General features: G+C 45.0%; 1 protein-coding gene across 2 annotated transcripts; it reads right to left on the bottom strand.

Annotated features, from left to right (window-relative positions):
* Nucleotides 1-779: 779 nt before the first annotated feature.
* LOC137537617 (tripartite motif-containing protein 75-like) lies at nucleotides 780-21,071 on the bottom strand. Of its 2 annotated transcripts, XR_011024632.1 has the most exons (3): nucleotides 20,911-21,071; nucleotides 1,490-4,688; nucleotides 780-1,086 (listed from the first exon to the last, which is right to left on the bottom strand). XR_011024632.1 is itself a non-coding variant. In XM_068259501.1 (2 exons), exons 1-2 carry the CDS (start codon nucleotides 20,918-20,920, stop codon nucleotides 3,082-3,084), a joined length of 1,617 nt encoding a protein of 538 aa, XP_068115602.1. In that variant the 5' UTR covers nucleotides 20,921-21,071; the 3' UTR covers nucleotides 1,485-3,081. The 2 variants fall into 2 exon arrangements, 1 of the variants encoding a protein (XP_068115602.1); XM_068259501.1 differs by lacking the exon at nucleotides 780-1,086 and having other exon boundaries at nucleotides 1,485-4,688.
* Between the last annotated feature and the right edge of the window lie 1,031 nt (nucleotides 21,072-22,102).

The following is a 22,102-nucleotide window of genomic DNA, read 5'->3' on the forward strand; positions in this document are numbered from 1 at the left end:
AAGTTCCATTACAATCTTTTGCTCGACAGCACGATAGTGCCTTTGTCAACTCCTGGGTTAGCCCAGCCTTTTCCTTACCTGTGTCTTTTACTACCCTTTACATACTTTTCTATGTTTTCCTTCTCAGTTCTGCAGATCTACCTAGATTAGATCAGCTTGCCTTATGGGTGCCTCAAGAAGCCCTAGTTGGTTGAGTCTATTCAAGTAGGACCCACATCACTCCATATATTACTATTCATAACCCAAATTTATGCTTTTTTTATGTAACTACCGTATATACTGGCAAGCAAGCCGAATTTTTGACCCCCAAAAAGTGGCCCAAAAGTGGGGGTCTCGGCTTGCTTGTGAGTCACGAAGGAGAGCGGGCAGCTAAGAGATCGGGTGCGGAGGGCGCAGATTATAGCTGCAGCCGCTGGATGTCCGCGGCGAGAACAGAGCGGATGGATGGCCACACAGAATAGAAACACAGCAGGAGCGCTCTTCCGTGTTAATAATCTCGCGCTTCCTGCTGTGTCTGCACCTTGTACACCCATTGGCTGGTAATAGCCAATGGGTGTACAAGGTGCAGACACAGCAGGAAGCGCGCGATTATGAACACGGAAGAGCGCTCCTGCTGTGTTTCTATTCTGTGTGGCCATCCATGCGCTCTGTTCTCGCCGTGGACATCCAGCGGCTGCAGCTATACTCTAAAAGACTTCTGTGTGGCCATCCATCCGCTCTGCTCTGGCGGCTGCAGCTATACTCTCCGCCCTCCGCACCCGATCTCTCAGCTGCCGGCTCCCCTTCGGCCCGATCACTGCCGCATCACCGCTGCACTCTGAGCCGCTCTCCTCAGCAGGTTAGTCCGCACTGCACACCCCTCACTGATTCTGGGTGGCCATTCATTGCTCCTGCTCTGCTCCCCCAGGGCTTCGGGTTGCATGTGGGTCATTCATTTTTTCATGTTTTGTTAGGTAAAAGTTGGGGGGTCGGCTTACATGCGGGTCGGCTTGCTTGCGAGTATATACGGTATTCTGGTGAGAACTTAAAGGGAAGATCCACGAAGTTGTTAAAAAAAACAAAAAATACTAATCCACTTACCTGGGGCTTCCTCCAGCCCGTGGCAGGCAGGATGTGCCCTCAACGCCGCTCCAGAGGCTCCCGGTCTTCTCCAGTGGCTCACCCGACCTGGCCAGGCCGGCTTCGTGGTCGGGCTTCTCCTTGCGCTCCAACGTGCGTCTCACGCGGTCACGCTGACGTCCTACGGACTGTACTGCGCAGGCGCAGAACTACTGCGCCTGTGCAGTACAGCCTGGAGGACGTCAGCGTGACCGCGTGAGACACACGTTGGAGCGCACAAGAGCCCGACCTAGAAGCCGGCCTGGCCAGGTCGGGTGAGCCACCGGAGAAGACCGGGAGCCTCCGGAGCGGTGTCGAAGGCACGTCCTGCCTGCCACGGGCTGGAGGAAGCTCCAGGTAAGTGGATTAGTATTTTTATTTCTCTGTGAACCCTCCCTTTAAATATTGGAACTCTGGAGATTAAGGCTCCTTTCACACCGCACATAAAAACTTTTTGTTTATTGGAACTGAACTGAATAAATACTTGCCTATGAGAATGGTTGGTGTGCGTTCTCACGCTGCTCGATGCGTATGTTTTACAAAATCTGCTGCTGCTGCCGTCCATTTGGGTTCCTGCATGGAGGAAACGCCTGTACACTGATCAGAGACTAATCAGGTTTGCCATAGACTAATGGGAATCATTCCTGCCCTGGGAGGTTTGTCATCGGTTCATTGAGCAGTGGTCTAATAAAACTCTTCCCTGGTTCTAATAGAGGATTTCCAGTGATCTTTTGCAAACCAATGGAAGCATGATTCTTCTGATAGGGCTTTGGCATCGGTGTACTAGTGTTTCCAGTATGCAGAGGACCCGAACTACCGCTAAAGCAGAGGATGTGACAACAACAGCTACCAAGCAGTACAGTGTGAATCCAGCCAAAGTCATTAGACAAGATGTTATATCTGGTTCACTATGGTAAATTGTACCGCTGGTAATACTTGTGTTTGATTTTCTTTCAATACAGGTTGTAATGTATATGTTTGCAAAGATCTTTCAATAGACTTTAAGGCTGCTTACACACAGGGACGTTACAGGCGCACGTTAGTGCAGCCTGTAACGCTCCCCCAACATACAGCAATGTAACACAAGTGGGCTGTTCACACTGCCCACGTTGCGTTACATGTAACGCTGCACGTTCTTCCGAACGTGCAGCATGCTACGGCGTTACAGCGGCTTAAGCCGCGTTAGACTGTTTGCACATGCTCAGCCATGTTGGGGAGGAGCGGAGAGCGGCCAGGCACATGGCTAATTAATATTCACTGCACGTTGTGACGTGCAGTGTTTACTTCCTGGTGCAGCCGCTCTGTGCGGCGATTGACCGGCGGGACCACATGATGCCGCATGCGTCCAAGAGTACGCATCACGGACGCCAGAGTGAGCTGCACAACGCGGCTCACTCTGACGTCCACATCGAAGAGCACCAGGCCTTGCGTTAAGTGCAAGTTATGCGACCTTAACGTAGCACCTAACGCAACGTCTTGATGTGCAAGTAGCCTAAAACTAAAATTAGATGTAAGGGCATGTTTGCACTACAAGTACGCAGATGCATGCTGTTTTTATATGAAAATTCACATGCACAATCACTTTTTTTTATTTGTATTGCCCATCTTTTTAGTTTCTATTGACATACACAAAAATGCATGCAAAAACAGACACTAAATCGCGCAAAACCCGAAAGCGGCGCCCGAAAATTCTAGCACTGTTGTTCAGATTTTTCCTATATGCTGATTTTGCATCTAACGTAAGCAGGCCCATTTAAACGCATTGCCATGCAAATTTGTGTGCAGTAACACACAGCTGCAGACATGACACAACCTATCGTACCGTTTCATAACTCAACTTTATAACCGGCTACAAACCCATATACAAAAAAAAAAAAAAAGCAAGTCCACCATACTAACTACATCCTTCTAGTACCTAAAAAAAAAATAGTATTTCTTTGTGACATCATGGCTTCTGGGTGTATTTCTTGCAAGTGTCACCTATCACATCTCCTGACGTCCCCCAAGAAATTTTATATGGCCCTCTTTTACCAAGACTGCAATATGGAGGGGCTCAGTGAAGGTGGAAAAGAATGTGTGCAAGTGTGTTGTCTCGGTGCTTCTCACATAAAACGAAAGCTGCCCAGCTTCATAATCCAGATAAATTCGGATTGTGCCACCAGAAACAGTTGCAGATAACTGGATTTCTCTCTTGCTATGTGTCACACAACACTGACCGTTACACATGTACAAAACCCAAGACTTGTCATTGTTTCCAATCCCTGACTCAGCGCCCCTTCTCTCTATACTGGGATAACTCATCCCGATTTTCCAATGTCCCGACTTACTGACATCCACATCCCAGTAGTGTCGGCCTGAACAAAATATGTTGAAGCTCAACACCTGGGCGTAAGTCTTAAACCTGTGCTGTGTTCCTGGGCGTTCCTGCTTCATGGTTGACCAGGAAACAGTTGTCATATCATCGGATATAGAAAGGTTGCAATAAGCTGTGCTGGCATCTAATAAAATGTATTTGGCTTCCTGCACACCGAAGCAGTCATTAACTGCTTTTATCATGTCAGCTAAACTTAGGTGTAGCGTGTGTAAGGTCTGAACCAAATCCAGATGTTCATGAAGGTTCTGCTCATTATGTTTCATTCCATCCGTGTTAGCTCCCTCCCCAGAATTGTCCACGTCACCAGTGTCAGACTGTAGGACAGCGACAGGATCAGTCAGGTTATTCAACTCCACAACACAACCCATCTTTCTGGACAGTTGGTCTTTCTTTCTTTTCAGCTGCTTCATATAGCCATAGAATGGGTGTAAAAGCTGCTTCTCCTGCAAGGTGATTTCTGTCAGGATTTTGTCTTTTAATGCTTCTAGCTGCACGTTAAGATCCTTGAACAGAGTAGTGACGCTCTGTTTTGTACCAGTTGTTTTTACATGTATGTTTCTGCAACGCTCCAGCAAATCATTGAGTTTCTTCTGAACTTCGTCCCTCTCTGTGGTCAGTTTCTGCAGGACTGTTTTAAGCTTTTTCTTCTTAATGTCAGCTGCTCTATCCAGTGACTCCACCTCATGCCCCTTGTGTTCTCCATCCAATCTGCAGGACACACATATACAGGCAGCATCTGCAAGGCAATAATATTTCAAGGGCTCTTTGTGTAAGGAGCATTTCCTTTTCTCCAGGGAAGTAGTTGGTTCGGCTAAAATGTGTTCTGGTGACTTGCTGTGGACACTCAGGTGATTATCACATAACAAAGCTTCGCAATGAAGGCAGGCTTTAATAGCAGGTGCAGGGAAATGAATGCAGTTGGTACAGGAGAGCACATTGTCCTGACTTTTCTGTGGAGACTGGAAAGCCAACAGGATCTTGCGCAGCACTATGTTTTTATGGAGTTCAGGATAATTTGAGAACCTTTTTCCACAATCAGGACAAGAATAACGTCCATTCTGGGCACACAGTTGATCAACAATGCAGACTCGACAGAAGTTATGACCACATCGTAGGCTTACAGGGTTGGTGTACATGGTTTGGCAGATGGAACAGTTGAAGTTTTGTCCAAGACCTGCAAATGGCGGGTCCCTTCTCTGAACTTTTGAAGCCATCCCTGGAAACAAGACAGACAAGGGAACGTGAAAAACTTGCACATAAAATGAGTTTTTTGAAACATTATTTATTGCCCAGTAATTTTCCATCAGGCACAATTCCCACTATAGCATAAAACAGACAAACTGATAGTCGACGGATCATGTGTTAATATAGGATCTAAACAAAAAAATAGAGCCAACCAATCACAAATGATCCTAGTAGAGCCATAACGACATGTGTATAAGACTTAATGTGGCCATACACTTATAGATTTGCAGCAGATTCGACCATCAGATAGATTTCTGTCAGATGGCTGTCAAGTCGAATCTGACAGGAATCTATCTGAAGTGTGCCACATACAATTTATCCAAATGCATTATTGGACCATTAGATGCAATGCAACTCTATGGGTCATCGTCCTGCTACCAGCAGCAGATCGACCTACATCTTACATCCTGCCAGATAGATCAAATCCAATGAAATCGATCGAAACCGGTCACAAATCGATCAAATCCAACAAAATCGATCGAAAACGGCCACCAATCGATCGATTTGAAAGAATCGATTTCTGATCGATCGATTCTGAAATCGACCAGTGTATGGGCCCCTTTAGTCAAAAAAGAAGCAAAGTGTCCATGGCACAATAATACTCAATGACCACTGCATGATTCAAAAAGAAATCACACCCTTTATTAACCACTTAACATCTCAGTCGTTTTCAGCTTATGCATCCGACCAATGTTCACCTCCCATTCATTAGCCTATAACTTTATCACTACTTATCACAATGAACTGATCTATATCTTGTTTTTACCACCACCAATTCGGCTTTCTTTGGGGGGTACATTTTGCTAAGAGCCACTTTACTGTAAATGCATTTTAACAGGAAGAAAAAGAAAAAAATGAAAAAAATTCATTATTTGTCAGTTTTCGGCCATTATAGTTTTAAAATAATACATGCCTCCATAATTAAAACCCACGTATTGTTATTGCCCATTTGTCACGGTTATTTCACCATTTAAATTATGTCCCTATCACAATGTATCGCGACAATATTTTATTTGGAAATAAAAGAGCATTTTTTCCGTTTTGCATACATCACCATTTACAAGCTTATAAAAAAAAAAATAGAGAGAAATATTTCATCTTTACATAGATATTTAAAAAGTTTAGACCCTTAGGTAAATATTTATGTTTTTTTTTTTTTTTTATAGTAATGTTTTTTTTTTGTTTTTTTTTTATTAAACATTTTATGTGGGCATTTTTGGGAGGGTGGGATATAAAAGTGTTTAATTTGGGGAAATATTGGTGTATTGTAATGTTTTTGAGGATTTTCTTGTAGTTTTACTTTTTGGCCACAAGATGGCAATCTCGATTTTTTTTACATGACGTCACTCTAAGCGTACAATGTACGCTTAGAGAGACACAGCTTCAGAAAGAGCGAAGCTTCCGAGAGAAGCTGTCGCTTTTTCAGCGGGGGAGAGGAATCAATGATCGGGCTCCATAGCCCGATAAATTGATTCCGTGGCTACCGACTCCGCGGCCAGGAGTGCGCGTGCACGCGCGCGATCGGCCGCGGGAGCGCGCCTGTCCTCCTTGACGTTTTTATACGTCAAGGAGGACAAAGTGGTTAAGGACGTATCCCAAATATATAAAAACATTAAAAAAACAACAGCAGCGTCTGACAGATCCTATTATAATCATATAAAGTATGAAGTATCATTCAAACCAAGGTAATATAGCAATATTCCAAACTACAAACGGCTTCCAGATCTAGCAAATGAAATTATCATTAGAGTACGGCCGGATCATATCATAAATCATATCACGAGTGAGTGTGAACTTCTTCACCAACTCTGTCTCAGTAAAATTATCAAGAACTGTTCTCTCACGAAAAATACGAGGGGCGATTAAACAGACCCTCCTCCTGCGCCTTCGTCTCCTCATAATAGAAGCAAGCTCTAAGGCCTAGTGCACACCAGAGCGGTTCGGCTGCGTTTTGCGATCCGCTTGCGGCTGCGGATACGCTTGGGTAATGTATTTCAATGGGCTGGTGCACACCAGAGCGGGAGGCGTTTTGCAGAAACGCATACTCCCGGGCTGCTGCAGATTTTGGATTGCGGAGGCGTTTCTGCCTCAATGTTAAGTATAGGAAAAACGCAAACCGCTCTGAAAAACGGCACTTCAGAGCGGTTTGCCAGGCGGTTTTTGTTACAGTAGCTGTTCAGCGACAGCTTTACTGTAACAATACATGAAATCTACTACACCAAAAACGCTTCACAAAACCGCAAAATGCTAGCTGAAACGCTACAGAAAAATAAGAAAAAGCATTTCAAAATCTGCTAGCATTTTGCGGATCTGCTAGCGGTTTTTGGTGTGCACCAGGCCTAACAGAGTAAGCTCAAAAGGCTCCATCTTCCACAGCAGCAGCTGCTGTGTGAAAACCACAATATCTCCAGGTTCATTCAGGGGATAAAGAGATGAAAAAATAACGAATGGCCACACCCCCTTTCTTCCCTGGTGAATTGTGATTTGGAGAAAAACTAACTACTATCACTTATTTATCTCATACTTATCTCATATTTATCTCTTGCATTTCTCTCTGTCGATATTTTCCCCTATACTTCTGGAGAATTGCTATTTGGAGATATCACAGGAGGTAAATTACCTCCCAAGAGATAAATAGGTTGGTAACCTCTGGTGAATTGACGCCAAAGAGTTTGCATAGGTAAGCAAAGGTAAGAGTGTGAGAAAAGATGGAGAATCTTTACCTGTTTAAAAGAAGGCTGTATGCGCCAGACCGCCACGCTATCTTAGGCGGAATATTTGGAATTGGAATATTGCTATATTACCTTGGTTTGAATGATACGATTAAATGATATGATTATAAAGTTAATATAGGATCTATTCCCACTTGTCAGTCCACAACAGATCTGGTGGATTAATTGCAGTAAGCCGAACACAAAATTGGGATCTGCATATATCCTGGACAGTACATGCATTTTCCATAGAAGCCTATGGTGGAAACTCATCATCTCTAAACAGCAATTGGACCACAAAGGACCACTGGAGCGGACACTGCATTATCTGTTCTCAGTGGCCATTGGAGTTCGTGGGAAATGACCGGACAATACACTGTCTGCTCCCGCTGCCCATTGGAGATCCAGCTCTAGTGGGAACTGAGCGGACACTGCATTCTCTGCTCCCACTGGGCATTGGAGATCTAGCTCTAGTGGGAACTGAGAGGACACTACACTGTCTGCTCCCGCTGGCCACTGGAGATCTAGCTCTAGTGGGAACTGAGCGGACACTGCACTGTCTGCTCCCGTTGGCCATTGGAGATCTAGCGCTAGTGGGAACTGAGTTGACACTACACTTTCCCTGCTATCTCCATGTCAGCATACTCATGGGCAAAGTCCCTCCCCTTTTGCCCCAGTAGGATGTCCAAAGATGTTAAAAGCTATGCCCCACCCCACACTGCCATTCTTTTTTTCGTCCTCGCCTCCAGCAAGGATTCCATCGATGTCTACAGGACCCTTACCTCCGCCTTGTGCGGATACCAACAGGTTCAGCCTCTCCTGTTGGAGTCTATGTCTTAGGTTTCTAAATGATCCTATGAGGCATAGAACCCCTTGTACTATTGTACAACCTTTTTCTCTCCCGGGGGTACTCTTGTTTAAAACAATTCCTGCTACCACGCTATACACCTAAATAGTGTTGTGGGCCTCTTCAGCTGTAATCATTTTTTTTTTTGCACTGGGTTGCTCAGCAAGTTGTCTGTGCTTACCTCTAGTGTTCTGCTCTGCTGCTCGTCAGAGGAGGGGGAGCGCATGCTAGCGCGAGGCAGGGTTGCTCTGGCGCGGGCGTGCTGTACTGCTAGGTGTTTCTTCCTCCTCCGCTCCGTGCGGCGTGTGCCTCTAATGGCCGTCATTGTGAGCAAGTCTCGCGCGGGCGCGCGAGATTTCCGGCTTTCTTGTAAACTGTGGGCGGAAGTTCCCCGGCGGCCATTTTTGTTTGGGGCAAACAGCGTCTGGAGCCGGAAATTGGCTTCAGACGCTATATAAGCGGCCACTTTTTCAGCGACATCGCTGCAGGCAGGAGCGCTGGAGTACTGTGCTGTTGGGCCACATAATTTTGTTCAGGTATTGGAATAGGATTGTTAGAGAAAGGGTCTGGGGATTGTATATATATATATATACACATAGTACTAGATATATATTATCGATTATTTCTTTAAATTGTCTTTTTTAGTGAGTAATAATTTTTGGTGAGCAGTTGAGCACCATATTCATGTTGGCATTTTTTTCTGATTACAGCTGTAATGAGGAAAAATAAGGGAGAAAGCTCTAAAGCTATAAGGTAAGGGTGGTAAGTATAAAAAAAAAAAAAAAAAAAAGAGAGAAATTGGATCCAACAGCTCAAAATTGCTCTGTTGGTTTACTTTCAGACGTCCTCAAGAAGATGGCGTACGTAGAAGATTACAGAACCGATCCAAACAAAAATTACTGGATACGATTACCAGTCAACATCCTGATTCCAAATCCTCTTCAAGTGATTCAGAGGCGGATAAAGGGCTTTGGTCAGCACCTAAACCAATCCGTAAATCCTCATGTAGAAGGATTTTGTCCTCTAGTGAAGAATCTGAACAGCCTATTGCCTCCACATCATCTAAGTCTTTGCCTCCGAGGGAGGGTTGTTGGATTTGTGGACGACCATCCCTGGCCAATAAGAAAGTATGTGACGTATGCCACTTGGACATTGCCCGTGAGGATAGAGAAGTATCTACTCTCATTAAGCAAGTTGTTAAAGACACGGTAGCTGAAATGACGTTGGATCATAGAGCTCCAACGTCTAGAGAGTCGAGATATTCCTCTCAGGATGGAAGTTCGGAAGATGATTCGGAAGAAGAGACAGAAAGCTTTGATTTCTCGCTGGTGCCTTCTTATGTGGGAAAAGTTAAGGACACTATTCAGTGGCAGGAAGACGCATCTTCTCCAAAGCCTAAAAAAAGGAGATATTTCAAGAATTTGCGCAAAGTGAAGGTGTCTTTTCCCCTGATGGAAGAAATAAGAGACCTGATCAAGGATGAATGGGACAAGACAGTTAAAAAACCATCATTTAAAAACAAGTTTCAAAAATTATATCCTTTGATGGAAGAGGATGAATCATTAATTCAATCGGTTCCAGTGGTGGATGCATCTGTAATCAGGATCGTTCGTAACGTCACTCTACCATTGGAAGACTCAGTCTACTTCAGAGATGTGATGGATCGGCAGATCGATCAAGATCTTAAAAGGTCATATCTAGCCTCCGGAGAATGTTCTCGTGCAGCAATCTCTCTAACATCAATAGCGAAAGCAATGAAAATCTGGGTGGAGGACACTCAGAGGAGGATTCGTAGGAAAGGAAGTATGGAAGAGATTATAGATACTTTACAAAACTTAAGTCTAACAGCGGACTTTTTGAGTGAAGCAAGTGTAGACATTATTAGGTCCGCAAGCAGAGCTATGTTGTATAGTGTAATGGCAAAAAGATCATTATGGTTGAAACCATGGGCGGCTGATCCCACATCGAAGCAGTCCTGGATAAAGATCCCTTTTGACGGCAAAAATCTTTTTGGGTCTAAAATGGATGCGGCAATCTCCAGAGTGACCGGTGGCAGATCGGGACTGTTGCCCCAAGACCGAAAATTTAGAAGACAGAATTATTCGCAGTTTAGAAAACAGCAGCCTAACAGATATACAGAGGCCAAGTCATACAGACCAGGTAGAGAGTATAGGAAAAATTGGCGTAGGCCACAGACGGCTTTCCAGAGGTCAAATAAGTCCAGGTCAATTCCAACTTCGGCAGAAGCCTCAAAGCCTTTTTGATGTGTTGCCCGTCCAGGGTTTTCCGGTAGGAGCCAGACTTCTATATTTCAAGGAAATCTGGGCGGGAGAAGTGCAAAACAGTTGGGTGATCGAAACTGTTTCAAGGGGTCATCTGTGGGACTTCAGGACTTTACCTCCAGGAAAACGTTTTGTTCAAACAAAAATTCCACGGAATCAGGAAAAATTGGTAACTCTCAGAGATTATGTGGCAGAGTTACTTCAACAGAGAGCAGTGATTCATGTACCGCATTCAGAAAGAGGAAGAGGTTATTACTCACCGCTGTTTCTGATAAAAAAGAAAACCGGGAAACTGAGGCCAGTGCTGGACTTAAAAAGTTTAAACAGATACATCCTAGTCCCAAAATTCAAAATGGAGAGTCTTCAATCCATAATTTCAGCTATACAGCCAGGAGATTGGATGTGCTCCGTGGATTTAAAAGGCGCGTATTTTCATGTACCCGTACATGCAGACTACCAGAGATTTTTACGTTTTGCGGTCGGGAGGTTTCATCTACAATTCGTCTGTCTCCCGTTCGGTCTTTCAACGTCGCCAAGAACTTTTTCAAAGATCCTTTTGGCAGTAGTGGCTCTGGTACGGGTACAGAAAATACGCGTCTTCCACTATCTAGACGACATCCTGCTATTGGCCGCGTCAAGACAGCAGTTAATCCGACACAGAGAAATTTTGATACAAACACTGCAAAAGTTTGGATGGCTAATAAACTATCAAAAAAGTCAGTTTCATCCTACACGAAAGATGATCTTTTTAGGGGCAGAATTAGATACAGAAAGGGGTACGATTGCTCTTCCCCAAGAAAAAAGAGTCAAGATAAAACAAAACATCCTCAGTTTGTGGAAACGTCGGATAGTGACAGCCAGAGCATGCATGCAGATGATAGGACTAATGTCATCTGCAATTCCAATGGTGAGATGGGCCCACTGGCAGTTACGTCCGTTGCAGCTTTGTTTTCTAGACCAATGGAACAACGAGGATCTGGGACAGATGATAATATTAACTCAGAAGGCGAGAACGTCTCTCCAATGGTGGATGAGGAATGTAAACTTAAAGAACTGCCGGCTCCTTCAACAGCCATGTTGGGAAGTCATAACGACGGACGCCAGTGCGACAGGTTGGGGGGCAGTATACTTAGATCGTATGGTGCAAGGAACTTGGAGTTTCCACACTCAGGACATAGTATCGAATGTGTTAGAGCTGAGAGCTGTCCACCAAGCTTTGACACATTTTCTACCTCTGATAAAAAACAAGTCTGTACTACTAAGAATAGACAACACGGCAGCGGTAGCGTATGTAAAAAACTAAGGGGGGACACACAGCAAATCCCTTATTCAGGAATTAGCCCCTATCATGTCTCTGGCGAAGAACAACCTACAGGACCTATCAGCACTCTACATACCAGGAGTTCAAAACCTAACAGCAGACTATCTGTCAAGATACAGAGTAGACAACAACGAGTGGTCACTTCTACCGTCGGTGTTTCACATCATAACAAAACGGTGGGGGTGGCCAGAGATAGATTTATTTGCATCCCAAGCCAATCACAAGTTGACCAGGTACTTCTCTCGGTGGCCGGATCCCGGAGCGTTAGCAACGGATGCATTACTTCAACCCTGGAGCTTCAACAGGGCTTATGCCTTTCCCCCAACTCCTCTAATTGCCAGATTCCTAAGAAAATTGAGGACGCAAACACTAACGGTCTTGGCAGTGATACCTTATTGGCCTGCGAGGCCCTGGTTCCCTTTGCTTCTACAGATGAGCACACAGAAGCCCCTACCGCTTCCTCAAGTTCAAAATCTATTGTCACAGGGGGAGATTTGTCATCAAAACCCCGGACGTCTCAAATTGATGGCGTGGAATTTGAAAGGCTTAGGCTACTAAACTCTGGCTGTTCTGTGGAGGTGGTAGACACCTTAATAAAGTCTAGGAGGCCCTCTACCCTTCTCTCTTACAATAGAGTCTGGAAGACTTTCTCTGATTATGCTAGAGGCTCAGGATTTTCTCTTGAGAATTTCGAAGTTTCCAATCTTCTAGGTTTTTTGCATAAAGGACTTCAGTTAGGTCTAGCCTACTCCACGCTGAAAAGACATGTGTCAGCTATCTCGGCCATATCTGGAGTGTCATGGTCAACTCATACCTTGATAAGACAGTTTTTTAAAGCAGCAATCAAGATGAGGCCACCATTTAAACCCAAATTTCCTAAGTGGGATCTCCCCATTGTGTTGCATTACTTGGAGACTAGTTTATCCTCGGAGAAACCATTGACTTTGTACGACTTAACCTTAAAAACCGTATTTCTAATCGCAATAACATCTGGCAGAAGGGTATCGGAAATCCAGGCTCTAGGATACAGAGAGCCTTATCTAGTTTTGTATGACGATAGGTTGGTTCTCCATCCAGTTCAGTCTTTTCTTCCCAAAGTTTCGACAGCCTATCATCTGAACCAGGAGTGGACTTTGCCTAGTTTCAGAACTCAAGAAGATCAATCTCTGTTACACCAGCTGGATGTACCATCTACAGTAAAACTTTATCTTGAAAAAACTAGGGATATTCGTCAGTCAGAGAGACTCTTTGTAATTCCTAGGGGTTACAGGAAAGGCAAGTCAGCTTCAACAAGAACGATAGCTAGATGGATAGTCTCTTTGATTCAGAGCGCATACAAGGCTAAAGGCCTTGAGCCGCCGCAGGAAATAGTAGCCCATTCAACGAGAAGCATGTCTTCTTCCTGGGCTAAAGCGGGTAAGGTGGCATTGTCCACAATCTGCAGAGCAGCATATTGGGCCTCTGGACATACCTTTTTAAGGCATTATTGTGTAGATCCAGCCTTGCTGTCATGTGTGGAATTTGGAAAGAAAGTTATTTCCTCCACTGTTGCCTCTGCAGTATGATTTAGTTTGTATGTTTCTCGAATTGATTAAAATTATTTTCTGTTTTTGCATCCCACCCTATTGTTTGGTCTAGTTATTGCCCATGAGTATGCTGACATGGAGATACCAGGGAATTAGGAAAATTGTATACTTACCTATCGGTAATTTTCCTTTCCTGGTAGTCTCCATGTCAGCATACGGTCCCACCCTATGCTGTCGGCTCGTTCTAGTTACGTGAATGGCAGTGTGGGGTGGGGCATAGCTTTTAACATCTTTGGACATCCTACTGGGGCAAAAGGGGAGGGACTTTGCCCATGAGTATGCTGACATGGAGACTACCAGGAAAGGAAAATTAACGATAGGTAAGTATACAATTTTCCTAAGTCTGCTCTCCGCTGGCCACTGGAGATCCAGCTCTAGTGGGAACTGAGTTGACACTACACTGTCTGCTCCGCTGGCCATTGGAGATCTAGTTCTAGTGGGAAATGAACGGACACTACATTGTCTGCTGCCGCTGGCCATTAGAGATCCAGCTCTAGTGGGAACTGAGAGGACACTGCATTGTCTGCTCCCGCTGGCCATTGGAGATCTACAGTAATTGTTGTTGCCTAGCAATCAGGGCTGTCGAGTCGGAGCAATTTTGGGTACCAGGAGTCGGTGGTTTCAAATAACCTGAAGAGTCGGATGATTTTTGAACCAAATCCACAGCCTTTGTAAAAATTAGAATGAGGAGTCGGAACAATTTTGGGTATCCGGAGTCGGTGGTTTCAATAAACTGAAGAGTCGAATAATTTTTGTACCAAATCCACAGCCTTTGTAAAAATTAGAATGAGGAGTCTGAACAATTTTGGGTATCTGGAGTCGGTGGTTTCAATAAACTGAAGAGTCGGATGATTCTTGAACCAAATTCACAGCCTTTGTAAAAATTAGACTAAGGAGTTGGAGTCGGAACAATTTTGGGTACCTGGAGTTGGAGGTTTCATAAAATGAGGAGTTGGAGTCGGATGATTTTTGTACCAACTCCACAGCCCTGCTAGCAGTGCATCTATACAGTACTGGGGTCCCCAAACTGTTGCCCCTAGCAATCATATGTAATCACTACAGACAACACAGGCTAGCAATAATGATATGCTACATGCCTAACTAGTTTGTCCAGAAAAAAAAAATATATGTAACAGTTTCATGGCATTAGTAATAAGTTATTGCTGTATCAAGAGAGACACAGCTGATATGCCAAAATTGTCAGGAACCTTGAGGGGTAAAAACCTCGGAACCTGAAGTGTTTAATTAAAAATTGTACCAATAAAGGGCACCTTAAGGAGCAGTCCCATCAGTTAGATTAAGTGACCAAGGGGGAGTCCCAGTGGGAGGTTTAAAGATGCTTCTTGTCTGGGCTCCCATGCACTAGAATTGTTCCAACACAAAGCAGCATTGCAGCGGGTTCCCAATGGTGTGTGGACTGGGGGAAGGGGGGGCACAGCCCTACAATTAAGATAGCAGAACACAGAAGGAAGGCGGCTTATAGCTTGACGCCAGTGCAGGTACACCACTCCCGCAACACAAACTGATACTTCAGGAACCTAGAAGGAGGCATACTATAGGCTAGTACTTGCATTTTGGTTATTTGCAGTCTTACACACTACGGCCTTGATTCACAAAGCCATGCTAATGCATAGCAGGCCGTGCTATGCTTGTAGCGCACAATTTTACTCGCGTGAAGTTTACGCACGCACATGTTTACACAGGCGTGCTAACAAATCTCTTCACGTGTTAACATGGCACAATGCACACATTGTTACGTGTTAACACGCGAAGAGCTTTGTTAGCGTGCGTAAAACTTTGCACGTGTAAAACTTTGTGCGAGTAACATTGCGCACTACAAGCATTATTATGCATTAGCACGGCTTTGTGAATCAAGGCCTACATGTTTCGGGGCACTACCTGATGAAGGGCAACACCCGAAATATGTAGGAAACAGAGGAAGCAGAAGGATAAATATTTTTAAAAGTAGAAGAGGCGCCAGTGGTGGACTTACCTCCTCCAAGCAGACACAATATACTGTTGATAACGTTCAACAAAAATATTTATTTACATACTCCAAAAGTACTGTGCTATGCGTTTCACAGGTGTATCCCACTTCATCAGTCTATAGACAACGCATATAACAATAGCAGGTCTATTTCTAAGCAAAGCGCCTTTGCTTAGAAATTGACTTGCAATTGTTATATGCTCCGTCTATAGCCTGATGAAGCAGGATACATCTGTGAAACACGTTTCACAGCACTTTTGGAGTATGTAAATAAATATTTAAGTTAAAGGACTTACGAGCCCAAATTAAAAAAAAAAAGTTCTGTACCTGAATGATTTTTGAAGGCACGGAGGATGCCATCCGCGCCGTCCATGCAGTTCCGCGGGGTCCCCACTGCTTCATTCCCCCCCCCGGGACGGATCCCGACAGGCTGTCCTGTAGCGTGGATCGGGGGGGAGGCCCTAAAGCTGCACAGTCGCACTTGCGTCTGTGCGGACTGCACAGCCGTGGCAACCTCCAGTGGCCATTTTTGAGGAGGCAGGAGAGCCCGACCCGGGCTGTGAGATCGGGATCCGGTCCGGGGGGAACGAAGCAGCGGGGACCCGGCGGAACTGCACGGATGACCTCCTCCGTGCCTTCAAAAATCATTCAGGTACAGAACTTTTTTTTTTTTATTTGGGATCGTAAGTCCTTTAAACATTAACAATCATAAGCCATTTAAGTACAAGAAGTCTCTGGCCCCTTAAAGGGGCACTATGCCGAAAAAATTTAAAGAGACTCCGTAACAAAAATTGCATCCTGTTTTTTATCATCCTACAAGTTCCAAAAGCTATTCTGTGTTCTGGCTTACTGCAGCACTTTGTACTATCACAGTCTCTGTAATAAATCAACTTATCTATCTCTTGTCAGACTTGTTAGCCTGTGTCTGGAAGGCTGCCAAGTTCTTCAGTGTTGTGGTTCTGCTATGAACTCCGCCTTCCAGGCCCCTCTATGCACACTGCCTGTGTGTTATTTAGATTAGAGCAGCTTCTCTCTTCTCTCTTATCTTTTACAAGCTGGATAAATCGTCCTCTGAGCTGGCTGGGCTTTCACATAGTGAGGAATTACAGACAAGGGCAAAGCTGTTTGCAGGAAGAAAAGAGCAGCCTGAAACTTCAGTGCATGAGAGATGCACATCAACCTACTTCCTGTTTTGGTGGCCATTTTGTTTGTTTATAAACAAACTTTTTAAAACAGTTTTTAACCACTTTTAATGCGGCGGGGAGCGGCGAAATTGTGACAGAGGGGAATAGGAGATGTCCCCTAACGCACTAGTATGTTTACTTTTGTGTGATTTTAACAATACAGATTCTCTTTAAATATAAGCAAACATATACAAATAAGAAGTACATTTTTTCCAGAGTAAAATGAGACATAAATTACTGTTCTCCTTTGTTGCTGGCACTTACAGTAGGTAGTAGAAATCTGACAGAAGCGACAGGTTTTGAACTATTCTACCTCTTCATGGGGGATTCTCAGGGATTTATTTATTTTCAAAAGCACTTAGTGAATGGCAGTTGCTCTGTCTGGAATATCTTTATAAAGAATAAAAGTCTTGCTGAGAATCCCCTATGAAGAGATGGACTAGTCCAAAACCTGTCCCTTCTGTCAGATTTTTACTACCTACTGTAAGTGACAGCAACATAGGAGAAAAGTAATTTATGGCTCGTTTTACTCTGGAAGAAATATAATTTTACAATTTTTCGCCATAGTGCCCCTTTAAAGACCAGAGATTTTCTGGTAGAAAAATTGGGCTCAATGACATAACGCCGCACGAACCTGTCTCTCTTGTCGTTCGCGGCGCTCAACCTTCGCGGCAGCCCACTCACTCCACTTTCGGTATGACAGCAGAGCTCTGTCAGCTGGCCAGGAGCCAATTTCAATGGCTCCTGACCCTGTGATCACTATGAGCCAATCACAGTGATCACAGATTCAGAAGTCAATGAAGTCAGCTCCTGACCATCTCACAAGTTCTGCTGTCATACCGATAGAAGAGCGAGTGGGCTACTGCAACGGGAGTGCAGCGCGATTCGTGGGAACGTGCAGCCCCGTAATTGAAATCTAGAGCTGTGGAGTCAGTATAAAAATCATCCGACTCCAATTCCTCATTTTATGAAACCACTGACTCAGACTCCAGGTACCCAAAATTGCTCCGACTCTTTAATCTATTACTTACCAGGGCTGTGGAGTTACAAACAGGGTGTAAATTTCAATTACCAACATCTGGAAGCGGTTGATCAACATAACGAGAGGATATAAGCGCAGGACATTGCCAGAGAAATATGGCTAATTAACAATAAAATACTTTTCTCATGGTTGTGTCTTTCTTTTTAGCTCTTTGTGGAAATGGGTTCAGTACTCCTACGCCCGTTTCACCTGGGTGGCAGGCATCTGGGGGTCCCTTTGTTAGCCATCTCCAAAGCTGTGCTGCTGCTTGCAGCCTCAGGCTCTGGACAGTGATCGGGGACCTATCGATGCATTCTCCAATCATGTGACCTCACTGCAAATGGTTGATCAAATTATTTAAGGTACCCCTGAATCAGGGAGAAAAAATACTGAAGCCCATGGTGAGCTGGATTACATCTCCTGAGTCTCCGGATGTTGCTTGTTGTGCTTGGGGACCCTCCTGTGCCTGGTCCTCTTATTGCCCAAGAATCACGGAAGTTCATCCAAAAGGCGCAGAACAATTCTGAACTGCGCAAATTTCGAAAACTGCACATGTGCAGTGAAAGAAAGTACTTGTGGCCAAACTCTAACTTTCAGTGTACACACATGGTTCAGAACTCACACCTGTGCAGTTCAGATCGCACCGCACCACTTTGGGAAACCAGTCAAATACTTGAAGAGCGGGAGCAATCCTGAGAACAACTAGCAGGATCTGGAGACTCAGGAGGAGATCATCTTGCCCACCTTGGTTTTCACTCATTTTTTTCCAGAATCAGGGGTACTTTAACTAGATTTATTTCATGTTAATAAATCAGACAAAAATGTCTGTTTAAAGAAAACCTATCACTTAAAAAAAAAAAAAGTATAATTGCCATTTACTTACCTGGGACTTCTTCCACCCCCCTGAAGTCTTCCTGGTCCCTCGCCATCATTCTGTGCTACTCCATTCCTCCACACCCTCTGAATGCTGCATGCATCGCCCCGCGCCTCCTCCATCCTGGTCCTGAGAGCGTTGGTGCACTTGCAAAATAAGTAAAAATTGCTGGTGGATACAGGAGCGCAATGGAGGAGGCATGTGCAGTGACTGGAGCTTCCCCCAGCTTAGAGAGGGGGACACCAGGTGAACTGAGCAGCGCAGAATGACAGCAAGGGACCAGGAAGAAACCCCAAATAAGTAAATGGCCACTAAACTTTTTCGCTTAACATGCCCTTCAAAAACAGAGAAACTCACATACTTACCCCAGTAGAGGGGAGCCTCTGGATCCTCCAGAAGTTTCCCACGTCCTTTTCAAGACCACCGATCAAGCTTTGGGACCCTCTGGAAGTTTGTTACCACGCTTGGGCACCTCTCGACAAAGCCGGTTTGAGGGGAATACCTGAGCTGGACCAGTGCAGGCTAGGGCATGCCTCCCAACTTTTTGAGATGAGAAAGAGGGACACTTAAAGGGAAGGTTCAAGAAAAATAAAAAAAGGAGTTTCACTTACCTGGGGCTTCTACCAGCCCCATGCAGCCATCCTGTGCCCTCATAGTCACTCACTGCTGCTCCAGTCCCCCGCTGGCAGCTTTCTGACCTCGGAGGTCGGCTGGCCGCATTGCGTACATTTTTACGCATTCCCGCTAGTGCAGGAACATTAACACATACATTTTTACGCGTTTCTGGTTCAATGCGTAAATTGAAACCAGTAATGCGTAAAAATTAGTGTTGTCCGGATCATGAACGATTCGGATCTTTGATCCGAATCTATTTTATGAGTCGATCATCCGAATCATCAAAATGAGTGATTCGGATCGCAAAAGGGGCGGGGCCAGAAGCGACACGCCCCCTCTCAGCGGGCAGCGGGGTCCTGGAAGCAGAGCTGAGATGGATCGCTCTGTTGGATGGGAGGCAGCCTTGCAGGGAGACAGGTAGATGAGAGAGAGGGGACATGGGTGCCACTGCCAGATATGTGTAGAGCACATAACTGGCTATAACGTGCTGCTCATTACAGGCTGTCTGTTCGTAGTTGTGCACAGTGAACGCTTTTGGAAGCACATTGGAAACTTTTGGCTCAGCTCAGCACAGCTCTGTAACTTTGCAGGCACTGTGATTGCAGGGCAATATGATCCTCCTGCACTACACTTCTGGGAATGCTTTCTTTCACTGTGCGAAGTTTCCATTCAAAGTATACAGATGAGCATATAGGTGAAATATATGTAAAACATATGATTGCAGCATGTGGGTATTGTGTGCAAGCAAACATTTCTGCTCTCTGCTCGTCCCTCCTCCCTTCTCTGTCCACTCCCTGCCCTCTGTCCATCTTCTCCCCTTCTCTGTGTGTCCGCCCCCCTCCCCTTCTCCTGTCCACAGCACGGAAAGACCTGTCCTGCTAGTCATTTCACCCCGAATGCTGCGGTAGTAAAATGATCCGAGATTCGGATCAAAGATCCGGATCTTTTCAATGATCCGATTCGAATCATCCGGATCATTGAAAAGATCCGAACTTCCCATCTCTAGTAAAAATGTATGTGTTAATGTTCCTGCACTAGCGGGAATGCGTAAAAATGTATGCAATGCGGCCAGCCGACCTCCGAGGTCAGAAAGCTGCCAGCGGGAGACTGGAGCAGCAGTGAGTGACTACGAGGGCACAGGATGGCTGCATGGGGCTGGTAGAAGCCCCAGGTAAGTGAAACTCCTTTTTTTATTTTGCTTGGACATTCCCTTTAAGCCATGCCCCTGTCACACCCCTAATCATGCCCCTGTCATGCATACAATAAAGATTTCATAAGAAAAATATGTTGTTTTATAATTCAAACCACACTGGTCCATTTTTCTTTATGTTGATAATTTAAAATTAGTAATATATCAATTTAAAAGATGAGAAGTTTAGAGTCAAACACAATTTTGAGTAGAGAAATATATATATTTACATAGAAAGAGAGATAAAGTCCTGAAAGAGGGACAAATGAGGAGGAAAGAGGTACAGGGCTCCCAAAGAGGGACTGTCCCTCCTTAAGAGGGACACTTGGGAGCTATGGGCTAGGAGGGGTGGGATGGCTACTGAGGTGTCTAAATGAGTCACTTTTTCTCTCTATGGGTACATTCTAAAAGTGGAGCAGTGACCCAGAACGATGTATTTAAAATTTTTAACGCCTGAATTAAACAATGAATTAGTTGATCTAAGCAACTGCTTCAGCTCTGAGATCAGAGATCCTTCTTCCACTATGACCATTTTCAAATCCTGTTTAATGAACACAAAACACAGAGCCTCCTTACCATTCAGCATTCCTACACCCTGTGCTCACTGCTGATTGCAGGCTGGCAGCCCTGATGTCTGGAATGGCTGTTGCTCTGCACTGCAGGTCACTTCTAGCAGGCCAGGCACAGGAGGAGGAGGAGGGGTTCTTGCAGTCTTGGGCTGTTGCTGATCACGTGCTGGCTGCTTCTCCCCCACGCTGCTATCAGCAGACCTTCCAAGCAATGGGGACGGAGGAGACTCGGGCTCTGTGTTTTCTATTTGCTCACAGACCGGGGTGGTGGGAGGAGCTAACAATGACAATGCTGTAATATGGCTGGTAATAATGAGGCGAGAGCAGGAGAGCAGGAAAGCCTTCTGTTTGTGTCAGAGTGGCATAAATGGTTGTACAATGGGTATGCATGATAAGTAATAGACTAGCTGTCACCTCCAATGGAGGATGTAGAACAGGAGAGTTAGGAAGGATACAGAAGGTGACATAAACCTATAAGCTTTACTTACCTAGGGGCTTCTTCCAGCTCCTAGAAGCCTCTAATTCTTCCCTGCACTTCTGTCTTCCTCCAGTGTCCTGCTGTCACAAAGATAGGCACCGCACTCCAGATGTATTTATCAGCTCTTAGGCCTGGAACCCACTGAAATCAGCAAACGCAAAACGCACCCGCTAGCGTTTTGTCTGAACGGTTTGCAAGCGGATTCATGCGCGTTTTTGGTTGTGTTTTGCAACATTGTATTTTTTTGCCCAGCGGGTGCGTAGCGTTTTGTGTTTTTATCCTGATTGGTCCTGTTAATTATTTTTAATTTTGTTACAGTGTGCTGAACCGCAAACCGCTAGCAAAACCGCTCAGTTTAGGTTTTGCTGAGTGTTTCTGCTAGCGTTTCAATACTTTACATTGAAGCGCTAACGCTCCCAAAATGCTGCAGGTCCTGCGTTTGCGTTTCTGGGAAACGCAAACGCTCCTGTGGAAGTTGCCCCATCCATTAACATTAGCCCAGCGTTTTGGCAAACTGCTAGCGTATCGCAGTGCTGCCAAAATGCTGCCAAAAGCGCTCCTGTGGGTTCCAGCCCTTATGCTTTATTGCATGAAAAAAGTGACAGGCAGCTTTTTCATGCAATAAAGCATTAGGCCCGGTTCACATTAGCGTTCGCTATCCGGATTTTCCGGATCTGATCCGGACCGCATACTGTACAAACGGAACGTACGTTCCGCATAG

The sequence above is a fragment of the Hyperolius riggenbachi genome, chromosome 11 (genome assembly GCF_040937935.1).
Source record: "Hyperolius riggenbachi isolate aHypRig1 chromosome 11, aHypRig1.pri, whole genome shotgun sequence".
NCBI classification, from domain to species: Eukaryota; Metazoa; Chordata; class Amphibia; order Anura; family Hyperoliidae; genus Hyperolius; species Hyperolius riggenbachi.